Below are 16,412 nucleotides of genomic sequence, written 5' to 3'. Positions count from 1 at the left end.
CTTAATGATCAGATTTTCAAAATAGAGAAAAAAAAATCTTAAAATCTTACAATCGGGTATAAATGTTGCATGTTTAACAATCTGCTTTTTTACTTTCATTTTGTCACCAAGGTTGTAAAACCTGTTTGGCGAAAAAAAAAAAAAAAAACTCATGACAGTTTTTAAAGTCTGGATGTGATATTGACTAAAGACTGTTTTGATTAAATTTTTGGTAACACTGTATAACAGGGTATCTCAAATCCAGTCCAGGAGGAGTTTAGCTCAAACCCTGATCAAACTCACCTACCTATGATTTTATAATGATCCTGAAGACTGTGATGAGTTTGCTCAGGTGTGTCTGTTTAGGTTTGAGCTAAACTCTGCAGGACGCCGGCCCTCCAGGAAAATGGTAAATTATTAATAGGTGATGTTTTACATGCCACAAGTGTTTATCTGAAATTGTTTATGTAACTCATGAAATGATCAGTAAATGATTAATAAGTAAATATTATTTTCATAAATAAAAAGTATTATTTTTAAATATTTGCTGCTCTAACAGTTACTCCTTACTCTTTGAGAGAGAAACTATCACTCAACAGCTTTGTGGCATCTGCAGACATCTGTTTTGATCTAATACTGTGTCTTTATGATGAACTCAGACTCAATAAATATCTAGAGCAGTATTTCTACTTCATTAATATGGTTTTACTTGATTTTACTGTAATTGTTAAACATAATGGAGTTATAGAAATACAAATAACTCAGAAATGTAGGACACTTCCATTGTAAAAATAAAGTGTTCATAAATATAGTTTGTTTACATTTGAATGTTGATTTGTGAGATTGGAAAAGTATAATAGCTTTGTATTATAATAATTTAAAATGCTACAAACTGAATGTGCTGAAAGTTGAGTGACATTTATCTGAAGTAAAGTAACCCTGAAACATGATTCAGAAACATAAAGCAGCTTTTTTGGAAACCATCCAGCTGTAAACAGAGTTTCAGGTTTCAGAGTCAATCCGGTTTCATTTGTTTTTATGAAATGATCTTGGTTTAACTGTTTCTGAAGACAAGCATATTTCTGCAGTGGTTTCAATGTCACCAGTTATTAAGTATTACAGCAAATCCTTTATCTTCTGATACAAATCAATAGAAATATCAAAAGCAGTAAGAACATGTTCATGAATCATTTCTACTCCTGCAGACTGCTAGATATTATCTTAAACACAAGAACACACAGCCAAGCTTCACTTGTCATCCTTATGGTTGTCCTGAGTCCAATGTTGTCACTTTACTGGAACTTCTAACTTCAATACTATACCTTATAAAATATACACATTCAGTACCAATGTCAATACCCTAAGGGAAAAATCCCCACAGTATTAAATGCATAAAATCTGTGTGTAATTCTGCGCCAAATTTTATGGCATCATAATTACAGAAATAACCAGAAGTTTTTTTTAGTATATATGTTTGTAAAAGTCAGTCTGGTGGACTTTTTAGTGTCTCACACTGTAAAAATGTTTAGTTTTGTCTACAGGGTTCATACGGTCATGAAAAACCTGGAAAAGTCATGGAATTTTAAAAAGCGATTTCCAGGCCTGGAAAAGTTTTGGAAAAAAAATAAACCCAGAAAGTTTTGAAAAAGTCATGGAAATCTATTCCACAAATCTCTGTATAATAGAATTATGTTTAATTAGGCTTCTGGGAACGTCCTAGGCTTTTCCGTGCGGATGGCCTGCACCCCAGCAGAGTCGGAGCGGAGCTGCTGTCAGACAACATCTCCAGGACGCTACGCTCCATTTGACTAGTAAGTACATTCTCAGATGATTGCTATGATGGCTTTTGTTCTGAACGCTTAAATGATAGTAGTTGCACTGTCCAATCTATAAAGACTGTGTCTGTTCCTCGAATAGTGAGGTCAAAACATAAATTTAATGCAGGATCTAGAAAAAATCTGATCGTAATTAAACCAGAAAAAAGCAAAATACACGAACAGAAACCATTTTTAAAACTTGGGCTCCTAAACATTAGATCACTTGCACCCAAAGCAGTTATTGTGAATGAAATGATCACAGATAATAGTTTTGATGTACTCTGCTTAACTGAAACCTGGCTAAAACCTAATGATTATATTGGTCTAAATGGGTCTACTCCACCAAACTACTACTATAAGCATGAGCCCCGTCAGAGTGGTCAAGGTGGTGGTGTTGCAACAATATATAGTGATATTTTCAGTGTTACTCAGAAAACAGGATACAGGTTTACTTCATTTGAAATACTTTTGCTTAATGTTACTCTGCCAGATATGCAAAAGGAATCTCTCCTATCTCTTGTTTTAGCTACTGTGTATAGACCGCCAGGACCATATACAGATTTCCTAAAAGAATTTGCAGAATTCCTTTCAGAACTATTGGTTAATTTTGATAAAGTGCTAATTGTTGGCGATTTTAACATTCACGTTGATAATACAAATGATGCGTTAGGACTTGCGTTTACTGACCTAATAAACTCTTTTGGAGTCAAGCAAAATGTCACTGGGCCCACTCATCATTTTAATCATACGCTAGATTTAATTATATCGCATGGAATTGATCTTACTGATATAGATATCGTACCTCAAAGTGATGATGTTTCTGACCATTTCCTTGTATCGTGCATGCTGCGTATCACTGATATTAACTGTATGGCTCCGCGTTATCGTCTTGGCAGAACTATTGTTCCAGCCACCAAAGATAGATTTACAAATAACCTGCCTGATTTATCTCAACTGCTCTGTGTACCCCTTAATACACAGGATCTAGACAAAATGACTAGCAATATGGGCACCATCTTCTCCGATACGTTAGAAGCTGTTGCCCCCATCAAATTGAAAAAAGTTAGAGAAAAACGTATTGCACCATGGTACAACAGTAATACCCATTCCCTCAAAAAAGAAACTCGCAATCTTGAGCGCAAATGGAGAAAACTAACTTGGAAGTTTTTAGAATTGCATGGAAAAACTGTACGTCCAGATACAGACAGGCTTTAAAAGCTGCTAGGGCTGAGCATTTCCGCGAACTCATAGAAAATAACCAAAACAATCCTAGGTTTTTATTTAGCACAGTGGCTAGATTAACAAATAACCAGACGCCACCTGATCTAAATATTCCTTTACAGTTTAATAGTAATGACTTTATGAATTTCTTCACTGATAAAATAGATAACATCAGAAATACAATAACCAATGTAGATTATACTGCATCTAATATGTCAACTTCTTTCGTCGCACCCAAAGAAAAACTGCAGTACTTTACCGCTATAGGACAGGAAGAGTTAAATAAACTCATCACTGTGTTTATTTCTAAACCAACAACATGCCTATTAGATCCCGTACCCACTAAATTACTAAAAGAATTGTTACCTGTGGCAGAAGAACCGCTTCTCAATATTATCAACTCATCGTTATCTTTAGGTCACGTCCCTAAACCATTCAAGCTGGCGGTTATTAAGCCTCTTATTAAGAAACCACAACTAGACCCTAGTGAACTGGCAAATTATAGACCCATTTCTAATCTTCCATTTATGTCTAAAATTTTAGAGAAAGTTATATCTGTTCAACTGTGCTCATTCTTGCAAAAAAATGATATCTATGAAGAATTTTCTAATGACTTGCTTCTTGCGTCAGACCAAGGCTGCATCTCACTGCTAGTTTTACTTGATCTTAGTGCTGCATTCGACACTATAGATCATGACATACTAATAGATCGACTACAAAATTATGCAGGTATCCAAGGGAAGGCTTTAAAATGGTTTAGATCCTACCTGTCTGATCGCTACCACTTTGTTTATTTAAATGGGGAGTCATCTCAGTTATCACCAGTAAAGTATGGAGTGCCACAAGGATCTGTTCTAGGTCCTCTACTATTTTCAATATACATGCTGCCCCTTGGTAATATTATTAGAAAACACTGGATTAGTTTCCATTGTTATGCTGATGATACTCAACTAAATATCTCAACAAGACCAGATGAAACTTCTGAATTATCAAAGTTAACAGAGTGCGTTAAAAATGTAAAAGATTGGATGACCAACAATTTTCTGCTATTAAATTCAGATAAGACAGAGATATTACTTATTGGACCTAAAAACAATACACAGAATCTTTTGACTTACAATTTACAACTAGACGGATGTACTGTTACTTCCACTACAGTTAAAAGTCTGGGTGTTATATTAGACAGCAAAATCATATTTCTCATGTTACAAAAACAGCATTCTTCCATCTTAGAAACATTGCCAAGCTGCGAAACATGTTACCTGTTTCTGATGCAGAAAAGCTAGTTCATGCATTCATGAGCTCTAGACTGGACTATTGTAATGCACTATTAGGTGGTTGTCCTGCATCTTCAATAAACAAGCTACAGATAGTCCAAAATGCAGCTGCTAGAGTCCTTACCAGGTCAAGAAAATATGAACATATTACCCCAATTTTAAAGTCTCTGCACTGGCTACCTATTAGGTTCCGCATCAGCTACAAAATAGCACTTCTTACCTATAGGGCACTTAACGGTTTAGCTCCTGCGTACCTAACTAGTCTTCTACCACGCTACAATCCATCACGCTCCCTAAGGTCACAAAACTCTGGACTGTTAAAATGTACCTAGGATAGCAAAGTCCACTAAAGGAGGTAGAGCTTTTTCACATTTGGCACCCAAACTCTGGAACAGCCTTCCTGATAACATTCGGGGTTCGGACACACTCTCTCTGTTTAAATCTAGATTAAAGACTCATCTTTTTAGCCAAGCATTCAAATAATGCATCTCATAAACTTTTTCTGCAGCTATATCTGATCAAATGTTCATTGTCAATCTTTAAGCTCTGGTTAACAAATCTTTCTTTTCTTAGTTTGAACAGCAGCTACGCTAATTATGTTCCTATTTGTTCTCTGTTCCTGCCATGGGATTGACATCCCATGGTAACTAGGAATTCACAAGCTCCAGTCTGGATCCAGAACACTTAAGAAAAGATGATGCCAACCCCTCAGAGGACTTCAGATGATGCCAACCCTGAAAACATACAGCACTACCGAATTCTGCTACTAATTTATAGTGTTCTTTGTCTGTTTGATTACATCATTACTTGATCTTTACCACACATCTCTACCATATGTACATCAAGCTACTACTACATATATTGTAAAAATGTCAATTTGGTGTAAAGCTGCTTTGCAACGATATGTATCGTGAAAAGCGCTATACAAATAAATTTGAATTGAATTGAACTGAATTAGGTCCTGAATTTCGGTGCGGGATTGATTTTATTATTATGGATATTCACACATTTATGCAATAGCATATAGTGTGTAGGTTTGATGAGTAAATAAATACACACATAATATCAGATCAAATTAGTCATTTGAAAACAGTGTGAGTGATTCAGTTGTACCACGTGTGTCTTCTCTCTTTGTCTGTCTTCACAGCTTCACATCAGTGCATCTCTTATGCATTAATGCGATATACAACACTTTCGCTTGTGTTTCAGTAAGTCTACAGTAGACAAAATTGTCACTTGACTAATCGGGTCATTGTTGCATCGTCACAAAAATGTGTTTTTATTTGCACATCTTTTTAAGCCATTTGGTACTAGCGCACTCCAGAGGCGGTTTCCTGTGCATTTACGTCCAAAGTGCGCACGTATAAATCCAACTTGCGTGAAACAAATTGAGTTTGGTACCGAACAAGCTCAGTAGAACTCTGCACAGGTCTCAAATTTTCGTTTCATTAATTTCATTTAGAAATATGTTTGGAACTTTTTTTTTTGTTTGTTAAATTTCAAATTATGTTTCAATGTAACCTAACGACCAAACGGCAGACAGAGTGAGTTATGTTTGATCAATTTAGATCTCAAGAGCTGTCTATTCCTTAGAATGTTTAAAACATTAAAACACCAATAAACATGTAAAATAAACAGTTTATAGAACTGCATCTTTAGAACTTAGCAGTTCAGCACTTGGATGTTCTGCCCGCCTCTCAAAAATGTAACAGTGTCAACAATGGCAACATATTCCTTACAAAATACACTGCAATCAGCATTAAAATTTTCGAATAAACAATTTAAAAAAAAGTACAAATAAAATTGCACAATTAATAAAGAATCTGAAAAGATAAAAAATTAAATAAACCCACAATCAACAACAAAACAAAAATAAATAAATAAAAATGACATCGTAAAACATTATATTCACATTTTAACAATTCAGTTTAACAATCCCTTAACATTCCAACATTAAGATGCTAATATTTGTTTAATTCAAAAGATGCCCACACCAAGACTTCAACGTTCACAGCAAGAGTTTAGTTTTCAGGGACTGTACCTCTGTAGAGCAGTGAGTGCCCATTTCCATAAACACCTTCTCAATTACCTCAAAAGTATATTTGAGTTCATTTGGGTAATGAAAATCCAGGGCGAAGATAAGGCCAAACATTTAAACAACAGCAGATTGTAGGTCTGAAATGTCTTTCAGAACAATTACATCCTCCAAAACAACAGCAAAGTTTGTAAAAGTAGGCTGTGTGCTAGAGGCAATATCATCCTCAGTCATAACAAGAATGGAGATACATTATAAAATGTTTCACATACCATTAACTTTTATTCCATGTTCTGCTGTAAAATTAAAAAGAAAAAAGGAGATTGAGTCTAAAATTCTTCTCTACAGAAGAAAGTCATTCAGCTTTGGAATGACATGAGGTTTGTAAGTTATATTTTCTTGCAAGGCAATAGAATTAATCAATTACAGAATTAATTACCAATAAACCTTTATTGTGTTTAATACTGTACTTTGAATTTTCATATTAAACAACATAATGGTGGACATTTTTTCCTCCTTTATTCAAAGGTTTAATGGGAGCAAATGTGGATTTTGCATCTCACAGGATGACTTAGACGAGTTTTTCATTGAACCTACTCATAGCACATGTGGAGATGAACAGTTGCAGACACACTTTGCTCAAATAATCTAACTACATCTTACACCTGGGAGGCTGGTGTGGAGAACTACAGAACCTTAACCCTTTCACTGGTTAGTTTAAAATATTCTGTGACCCTCCAAATTAATTTTTTTTAGGCGACCGTTATTTTGGAACGTTCACTTTATTGTTTCCATGGCGACGCGTCATGATTGTCACGTGACACACCCCAGCCACTATAGCGCTGTATGACAGACGTATCGCTTTTATTAGTGTACAGTGTTTACACATGACCATCACTGTATGCTAATACAGCGCAGCTGTCCAAATTGTTACCTTAAAAATATGTGTGCTAACATTCCTTTTTCTGAGCAAATCTGAAAGAATTCTGAAATTGAAAAAATATATTAAAAAAACAACAATATAATGTAATATAAATTACTAATCATTTAATGAATGTAATGCCAAGCCAGCAGAGGGAGCCCTCACCCAAATACTGACTGCCCACGCTCCCTCTACTGCTTTTACGACCTGATTTATGACTGGATTTATGACCATATTTTTGACTCCTGTCATTGTTGATGGACAGGTAGACATATGTCTAATGTGTACATGATTAGATTAGATTTATGAGTGAATTTATGTGTTTATGACCCCTCTGTCACTCTGACAGCCATGTCACCAGGGTCCTGTCAGCTCTGAGTGACATGGCAGTGGTTGTGTAAATCAAAAGATCAAAACAGATGTTAGATTTGACTTTAATTGAATTTATGAGTGAATTTATGAGCAGTTTTATGATGTTTTATCTCATCCGCTTCCCTGGTGTTTTATGGTGTAGCTTCTTCCTTTTGCTAACACCTAAGACCCCACCTACAACCCTGAAAGGTTTTAAATACGGTTTAGAATATAGTAATTAAACATAGAAGACGTTCTGTGCTCACGTTTTGCAATGGCTGCTGCTGCTCCAAAAACTCCTAAAAACGGTAGAAGGGTCATGTGTATTTCACCGACAAGAGGACCTGTTGAAATGAGAAAGGACCTGATTTTTGCACCGAGGAAAAAACAAAGAGTTAGCTTAACAAAGTTTCTCCATGAAGATATGAACAAGGTCTCTCGTGATTTCTCAATGTCTGGTAACCGTATGGGACGATATGTGTTTGACAAAGTGACGCGGACCATGAAACTCTACGCTGTGGATATAGAAGATGATTTTACATCGCAGGAACCCTGTCTGATTTTCCCGGCTGAAGACTGGTGGTTATTCTACAACAATGTTTGGAGAGATCTGAATGATTGTGGTGATCATCCATTATACATTGCAGAGTGGGACAGCATAATTCCTGGCAAAAGATTTCGTGTGGTTGGGGATCACAGTAAAAAATTACCAGATGATTGTGTTTACATTTTTTACTGCAACGACAAGACAAAGATCAACGAGCGCACGTGGCCTATTCCTGAATCTGAACACTACATGCACTATGAGATGAGGTTTTTGTTTCAGTGGAAAGATATCCATATAATCGATGACGTTTTTACATGTATTGACAAGATGTTCAGATGGTGTGACATGTATGATCGCTACAAGTCTGTAAAGGTGCAATTATTCCACCCTGAACGGGGCGTTCCCGACACCCCAGACCGTCTCTTATCTCCACCCACATATTACAGACATTAAATACCTAAGAATGGGATGCTCACAACATTCAACTCTACCATGTCTCAAGAACCATCATCGACCTGCTGCTACAGCAATACCCCAGAAACCCTACCAGCGATGCCTGATGACAACGCCGTACCTATGGAGACCCTCCCACAAACTAATGACAACGATTGGTTGGACAAATTCTGCATGGAACTGGGTTATCACAACCTTACCTTTCTCACAACGCCGTACGGCAGCGCCGGAGCGATAGCGGGAGCTGCGGCCTGTGCTGGAATTGATGATACAGACGGATGTATCCATTCTGACGGTTTTAAAATTATAAAAGCAACCGTCGTGGTCATACTGGAACACCTTATCAACAAAAAGCTGAAAGAACTTTGTATGGGTTGTGAGGTGGAGCATCCCAGTCAACTTAGACACTCATGTTTGTTTGAACCCAACGCTTATTTCTTTGATGCATACTTTGAGGAACTGTCACGTAATCTGATAAAACCGGAGCTAAAGCACATTATAGCTCGAGCACTAAACCGATACGGTTTAAGGGTTAATCCACAGAGGATCCAGGGTTCGGTGGATGCTATTCTGTGTGAACTACGTGACGAAGTCTACATTGTGGAGAAGCTTCGCCAGATCAGAGAAAAACTTGTGGATGTGAACAGCGAACAGATTGTCTATGACGCAGTGGACAGTTGGAAGGGTGGCTCACAAATGGCATAACTATAACAGTGCCATGGGAAATACATGTTGTGTTCTGACAAAAACTATGTTTAAACAAAATATTAGATGTGAAATGATCAACTTGTTGTGTATGATCATTAATGACAATCCTGATGTATCCTTACCAGTAAACGAGTGCGGTGTTGATGCCAAACGTTTTACAAACCTCAAAAAACAAATAGCGATTGTAAGAGCTATGTCAAATGATTGGAATGATGTGATGCATATGTGTGTTAATGCGGGTGACCCAATTTCTGTGACCATCAAGAAAATACTAGACCTAATGACTGAATGTGGTAGTAGGATTAGAATTGCTGACATTTTGTGTCTGTGTACATATATAACAGATCTATGTGTGGTGTTGGTTTCAACAAATGACCAGACAATTGTATGTGAGATTATTGATACGCTGGTTGGTTACATGATTGAGAAAAATGTTGTAATGTGTGTAAAGTTTCTTCAGTACATTGATGATGTTTGAAAATGTTGGATTATTTTGAGTTGTTTTTGATAAATAAAAACCAATACGCTTAAACTCTTATGGGTTATTCTTTTGTAACCTCTGAAGTGACATGTCCGAAGAGATACTGAAAAAGATTTACTATACCCCTTCTAACCCCGGTTCTTTAGGGGGGTAAAAAACGATTAAAAGATGCCGTTTTAAAGGAAACAGGTATTCGGTTAACTGATAAACAGATTTCAGACTGGCTAGCTGGTGAGGATGCTTACACACTACACAGGACAGCACCCCTAAAATACAAAAGGAACAGAGTTTTTGTCTATGGCATCGACATGCAGTTCCAAGCAGATCTAGTAGACATGTCAGCATATGCCAAGGAAAATGACAACAACCATTTTCTGTTGACATGCATAGATGTGTTCAGTAAATATGCATGGGTGCGGGTGTTAAAAAACAAGAGTGGGGTAGAGGTGGCTAAGGCCTTTGAATCTATATTGAAAGAGGGGCGTGTACCACAGAAATTACAGACGGATAAAGGAAAAGAGTTTTTTAACAAACAATTTCAAAATATAATAAAAAAGTACAACATTACACATTTTGCAGCAGACACTGAGCTTAAAGCAAATATTATTGAACGCTTCCATCGTAGTTATAAAGCAAAAATGTTTCGATATTTAACAGCTACAAACTCTAGAAGATACATTGACATACTTCAGGACATCACGGATGGATACAATGCAAGCTATCACAGAAGCATCAAGATGAGGCCAATCGATGTTTGCAAAGAAAACGTACCCACGGTGCTACATAACCTATATGGGTCTAAGGTTTCACACAGTACCAACCCTATTTTTAAGTATAAGACTGGTGACACAGTCAGAATCTCTAAAGTAAGGGGACCGTTTGCAAAAGGATATGAGAAAAACTACACAGAAGAGTTTTTCACGGTAAAAACATGTATCCCGCGAGTCCCACCTGTTTATAGACTCTGTGATTATGATGGAGATGTTATTGATGGAGTTTTTTATGAGGAGGAATTACAAAAAATATATGTGAGCAAGAACAAAACTTTTAAAATAGAAAAAATTTTGGATAGGAAGCGACAAGGACGATCAACAAAGGTTTTGGTTCAGTGGCTCGGATGGCCTTCAAAATTCAATACATGGGTAGATGAGAAAGATGTGGTAGATGTACAGATACCATAAAAGAAACCAGACATAGATGTGTACTCATTTGTTTAAAAACAATCATGTCTGAAGGTGGTTTTTATTTGACACTCCCCTGCAATGCTTCGTTATCTGTTTATCCGGAAAACACTATTTCCAGTTATAGAACTATGCTGGCAAGAACTATAAACCTAAAAGGACAATGGGAGATTGGTTTGGTTGAATTTGAATACCCTATATCGTGGTACACATTTCCAGAGGAAGATGGTGCATATATTATTACAACCGGTCAAAACATGCAGAAAGATGATGAGGAAGAAGTCTCTGAACGGTACGCTGTTGGTGATGGGATTAAGATTCAGATCAACAACGGTACTCGAAGTATACCAAAACTATGTAATACGCTAAAGGCCGGTTATTACGATGACGTTCTATTTCTGATTAGAGAAATAAACACAACTCTACCTCCAGGCGTGACACTTGGGTACGATCATATAAAAAACAGAGTCTTTCTAAAGGCCCCGCCGAAGACGTTGCTGACATTTTATGGGAAGCTAGCTGTCATATTGGGGCTAAAGCCTGGGGTAGCTATAGAATCTGTAAATCAGTCTAACAAAGACCACGGTAGTGGGAGAACCGCACCGGTGACATATGCCCCGTATCAAGCTGACATAAACGCAGGTTTCTACACCTTGTATATATACACAGATATCATTGAATACCAATCAGTTGGCGATGCGTTCGTCCCACTACTGGGCTGTGTGCATATAGAGGGTGAGAATAATAAGATTGTCAACGTTAGATACGATAAGGTACATTACGTACCGGTCAATAAAGAGTCTATCACAGAGATAGCCATAGAGGTAAAAGACGATCAGAATCAGACTATACGGTTTACTTACGGAAAAGTGTGCGCGAAGCTGCATTTCAGACCCGTGAAACAGGGGATTTTTTAAAAATAAATAATGCCATACCCATGTACTTACAAAATGGATCCGGAGCGATACATAACGTACTACCAAAACCAAGCGGGTAATGGGCTCCCTGGTTATGCAGGGGGCGGAGTTATGTACGGCGGAGGATTTGGTGGGATGCTAAGAAAGCTTTTTCGTATGACAATCCTGTTACTAAGACAAGGATTCAGCATTGCGAAGCCGCATCTTAAATCAGCTGCAAAAAACATACTAAGTGACGTTGTTACCAATACACTAACACGATCGTTTAACAACAATAATGCTCAAGAGGGGTCTGGGCTAATGGTGATGTCTCGCAAAAGATCCTCTAGACCTCCGGGGGCCAGAAGGAGTGGTCAGACACAAAAGAAAAGAAAACGCTCACCTAAAAAGACCTCAGTCATAAAACGCAAGTGCAAGGAGACAACGAAACGTGTTAAGTCGAAGAGATCTGTCAAAACAATATTCTAGATCATGGCGTTAATACACAATATGCCGGAAGGATGTATTAAATCTGAACTCGACCTATTCACAGTACCTCTGACGCAAACTGCTATTGAAAAAAATGCCTATATAGAGGTACCCCCATTATCGGCCATTTCAGACACAGCACCTTTGTAGTTTTTCATTGCGGGGACTGGGGAGGATTACATCGACCTAAACAACACATTGTTATTTCTGCGGGTCAAAATTACTAATCCTAACGGTACAGATATTGCAGACGGGGCCCCGGTGGGGCTTATCAACTATGCAGGAGCGACAATATTTTCACAAGTTGACGTGTCGTTGGGGGATCGTTTGAGTACCAACACGCATCCTTATCGCTGTCTTATTGAGTGTCTTCTTAATTATGATAAACACACCCTGGAAACAGTTTTCTCTGCTGGATTATTCTATGAAGATAGAGCCGGTCACATGGACGCTGCAGACCCCGCCGGAGGAAATCACGGTCTGACAAAGAGAGCTGCCTTTACCAATGCCAGTAATGTTGTCGAACTACTTGCACCCATTCACAGCCTTGCACGTCAATGCACACAATCAGGACCCTCAGCTACAAATTCTTCACCGTTGTATGTGATGGCGCATACGAAATTAGCAACATGTTTACCATTTTCATAACGAGTCTCGAAGTCAAAGTATATGTACTTTGTGTCTGGTTTCTTCATCTTAACCGGTTGGATAAAACATTGATGCACACCATCAGCTACCAAACCCTCGCCACAATGGGAACACTGATGTGCAGGACATTTGTGTGGTTTGGGTTTGGTGCCGTTACATTTTCGACAATATTTGGTAACATCACATTGTGCGAATTGGTGACCTGGTGGGGGCTTTTTATGCATCTCAAAACAATAGTCAGACCTGCAGTACCGCAAACAGTCGACACAGTGTTTTGTTTTTTTGGGGTAAAGATGACATTCAGGCGCATTACAAACGTCGCAGGTGTATCGACATCTATGATCTCTCCGACTGTTAAAACCGCTATAACAATACTCACATGTGTATGAGGTACCAATAAACGTATGTAGATTTTTTATCATAAAATAATGATTGTCGTGAAGGTACAAAAACACTGTTTTATGATGCGGTCCATCTGTGTTGCTATATTTCTCCAACTCTCCTGTGTTCGACCTATAGAAGACCACTATTTTAATATTCAGCATGCGTTCAAACAGCGTGATATCATTAAGCGCCACCTTGTGTTGATCCGTGTACCCTACAGCCTTCTGCAACGATGACGCTACAGATTCTAGCTCTGTGTGCGGTTTCTGAGGGTTTAGAAAGTGTGCTAAGCAGATTGCAAAGCAAAGATTGGATGAGATGTTCATAGGGATGAAAAGATGAAGCCTGTTTTTCCGGATCACTTCATCATGGGCAAGATCACGTATTTTTCGACGTGCACCACCATTTTTACTTCTTGCTATAGACACTCTTAAATTTAAACTCTCATCAAACTGCACATCAGAGTTGCTCTGCATAATCTTTTCAAGCTGATCAGTAAAGAGATCAACACTGTAATCATTACCCTGTGACAAGAGTGTATTAACATCTGATGTCAGGCTAGCACCTCTCAAAGTAATGTTAATTAAACTTCCATCTCCGCCTAACAATCTGGAAAATGCCACTATTTCAGAAAGCGTGTCATGTAAAAATACTGTGTAGTCTGCTATATTTGTAGAAGATATTTCCCTGAGGTTTATAATCCTATGGATTTCCAAACCATTGAACCGTGCACGAGGTATTACAGAGTATCCGGCCACATCGCCACCCTCTCTTACAAGTGATTCTATTTCATCTTGAGTAAGACCCATGTTTGGATCGGTAAGGTCAAGCGTACGGTGTGGCTGGTTACTTAATCCCTCCCCAATCTGCTGAGAATTTACAAATTGTTCAAGATCAAAATCAAAATCAAAAATTGGTTCTGGAGGTGCTTCTGCTACCTCTCCAGCGCGTTGAGAATTTACAAATTGATCAAAATCAAAATCAAAAATTAGTTCTGGAGGTGCTTCTGCTACCTCTCCAGTGTGTTGAGAATTTACAAATTGATCAAAATCAAAATCAAAAATTGGATCTGGAGGTGCTTCTGCTACCTCTCCAGTGTGTTGAGAATTTACAAATTGATCAAAATCAAAATCAAAAATTGGATCTGGAGGTGCTTCTGCTACCTCTCCAGTGTGTTGAGAATTTACAAATTGTTCAGAATCAAAAATTGGTTCTGGAGGAGGTTCTGCCCTTGATCGTACAGTGTTTATTAATTTTAACAATCTATCAGATTTGTGTTTTTTAATTTCTTCAACAGTCTGAATGAGCTGGAGTAATTTTTCTGTAGTGCTTTGCTGATCATTATGACTACCCCTACTACATCTTGACGGAGGACCAAGATCTTCATCATATGACTCCCGACAACGTTTTGCAGCCATTGTAGTCTTAATTTATCTTCAAATATTCACACTATACAACCGTGAGCGAAAAGAATAAAAGATGTCTAAAAGATGTCTAAAATAATACAAAGAATGAAAAAAGAAAATAGGACTCACCAACGTTATTTAAAAAACCCCAGTAGTTCATTTAACAGTGTAACAGTCATTTCCTGATCACACGCTGTTCGTTCATGTCCACCATCATGACGTTTTTGCATCGCAATTATTTGTTTAAGGATGATCCCATGTTTCTGCAGCGTTGTTGTCACAGTCTGATTAAAACGTGCTTGCTCCTCCTGGGCCTTCTGATGATCCTCAATTATTCTTTTCTGGTTCTTCACAACCGTATTCAAAGAGTTCAGAATTTCCTTGTTTACGTCGTTCTGCAGCTGGTTCTTGTATTCCTCTTGGTTTGAAGGAAGATTATCAGCGTCGACGTCCGAATTTACAGCAATTTCTCTTATCTCAGGTGGTTGGTTTAATTCTGGTGCTTGTTCCATGCTAGATACCTGGTTCATATCACAACTGTCCCATGCTTGAACAAAATTCTCGTTCCAGGTCGTAGGTTCTTCTGACGGGTTTAAAAATAATATAATCATTATTATTGTAGTAATAATAATAATAATAATAATAATAAAGAGATTTGATTCCTCTATACATACCATCTGATTGTCTCTGTCGTTTTCGCTCAGGTGGGCCGGGTATGACCCAGAGCTCGCGGCGGATTGTTTTCTTTTCCACACGTGGTTGAACCTTCACAGTTGTGGGCACGTCCTGACCCACCCCCCGAGATGTGGATGGTGACTCTTGCCTTTTAAAAACTACACCAACACTACCATCAGGAAATACTTGTGGCGGTGATATAACCTTACCAAAACAACCTGTGTGAATAACAATGAAAAAACAAATGTGGATGAGTTTCACATTTAAAAAATGTGATTTTTTTTTTTAAAAAAACGGGTACGGTATAGATATATTACAAATAATGCTTATTACAATACACACCGCTTGGGCCTGGAATAGCAGGGGCTGTGTCACGGGGATCAACAACAACTGTAACGATGGATAACGGTTAATAAGTTGACTTAAACACGCTAGTATATATATATATATATATATATATAATTCTGATTAATACATACCAGGTGGATGTGGAATAGTGTATCTCTGTACTGCACCATGAACCTCCGCAGTCAATGCAATCTGCCCTGTCGGCAGATCCTGTCCAGTAGGAGGTGTAACAGCTGGGTAGCGGTTAACAATCTGCCTTAAACATACTAGTACAAACACAAATAATTAGCATCTTTTTTTTTTTTTTTCTCACAACGCAATAAAAAATCTAGATGTTGATTTAAAACCCACCGAGCGACTCTTTGTTTTCAGTTCAAATCTCTCTCGCTTCAGATGCAGTAATGTCACTGATCTGACGAGTCTGTACTGTTATAATAATAATGAAAAAAAAAGAAAAACATGCATTAACACGATGCATTATACATACTTAAATAGTCTACCACAAGTAGAGTTCTTATTTTAGTTTTTACGTCATTGTATTAATAACTGAAACTTTAAGCAGAAAAAAAAGCGAGTGGTTGCATGTTGTCAGGC

The 16,412-nt window shown here is 37.7% G+C and overlaps 1 protein-coding gene across 1 annotated transcript; it reads right to left on the bottom strand.

Moving 5' to 3' along the window:
* Window positions 1-12,911: 12,911 nt before the first annotated feature.
* Window positions 12,912-15,513, bottom strand: LOC127160557 (uncharacterized). The gene is made up of 2 exons (XM_051103194.1): window positions 15,470-15,513; window positions 12,912-15,378 (listed from the first exon to the last, which is right to left on the bottom strand). The coding sequence occupies exon 2, from the start codon at window positions 14,805-14,807 to the stop codon at window positions 12,912-12,914; it is 1,896 nt and encodes a 631-aa protein (XP_050959151.1). The 5' UTR covers window positions 14,808-15,378; window positions 15,470-15,513.
* Window positions 15,514-16,412: the final 899 nt, after the last annotated feature.

This window comes from Labeo rohita, unplaced genomic scaffold (assembly GCF_022985175.1).
Source record: "Labeo rohita strain BAU-BD-2019 unplaced genomic scaffold, IGBB_LRoh.1.0 scaffold_386, whole genome shotgun sequence".
Lineage (NCBI taxonomy): Eukaryota > Metazoa > Chordata > Actinopteri > Cypriniformes > Cyprinidae > Labeo > Labeo rohita.
The sequence above is the reverse complement of the archived record's forward strand: the minus strand, read 5'-3'. Positions and strand labels throughout refer to the sequence as shown.

Coding starts and splice junctions, on each gene's coding strand:
- LOC127160557 (XM_051103194.1), bottom strand. CDS start 14,807: ATGGCTGCAAAACGTTGTCGGGAGTCATATGATGAAGATCTTGGTCCT.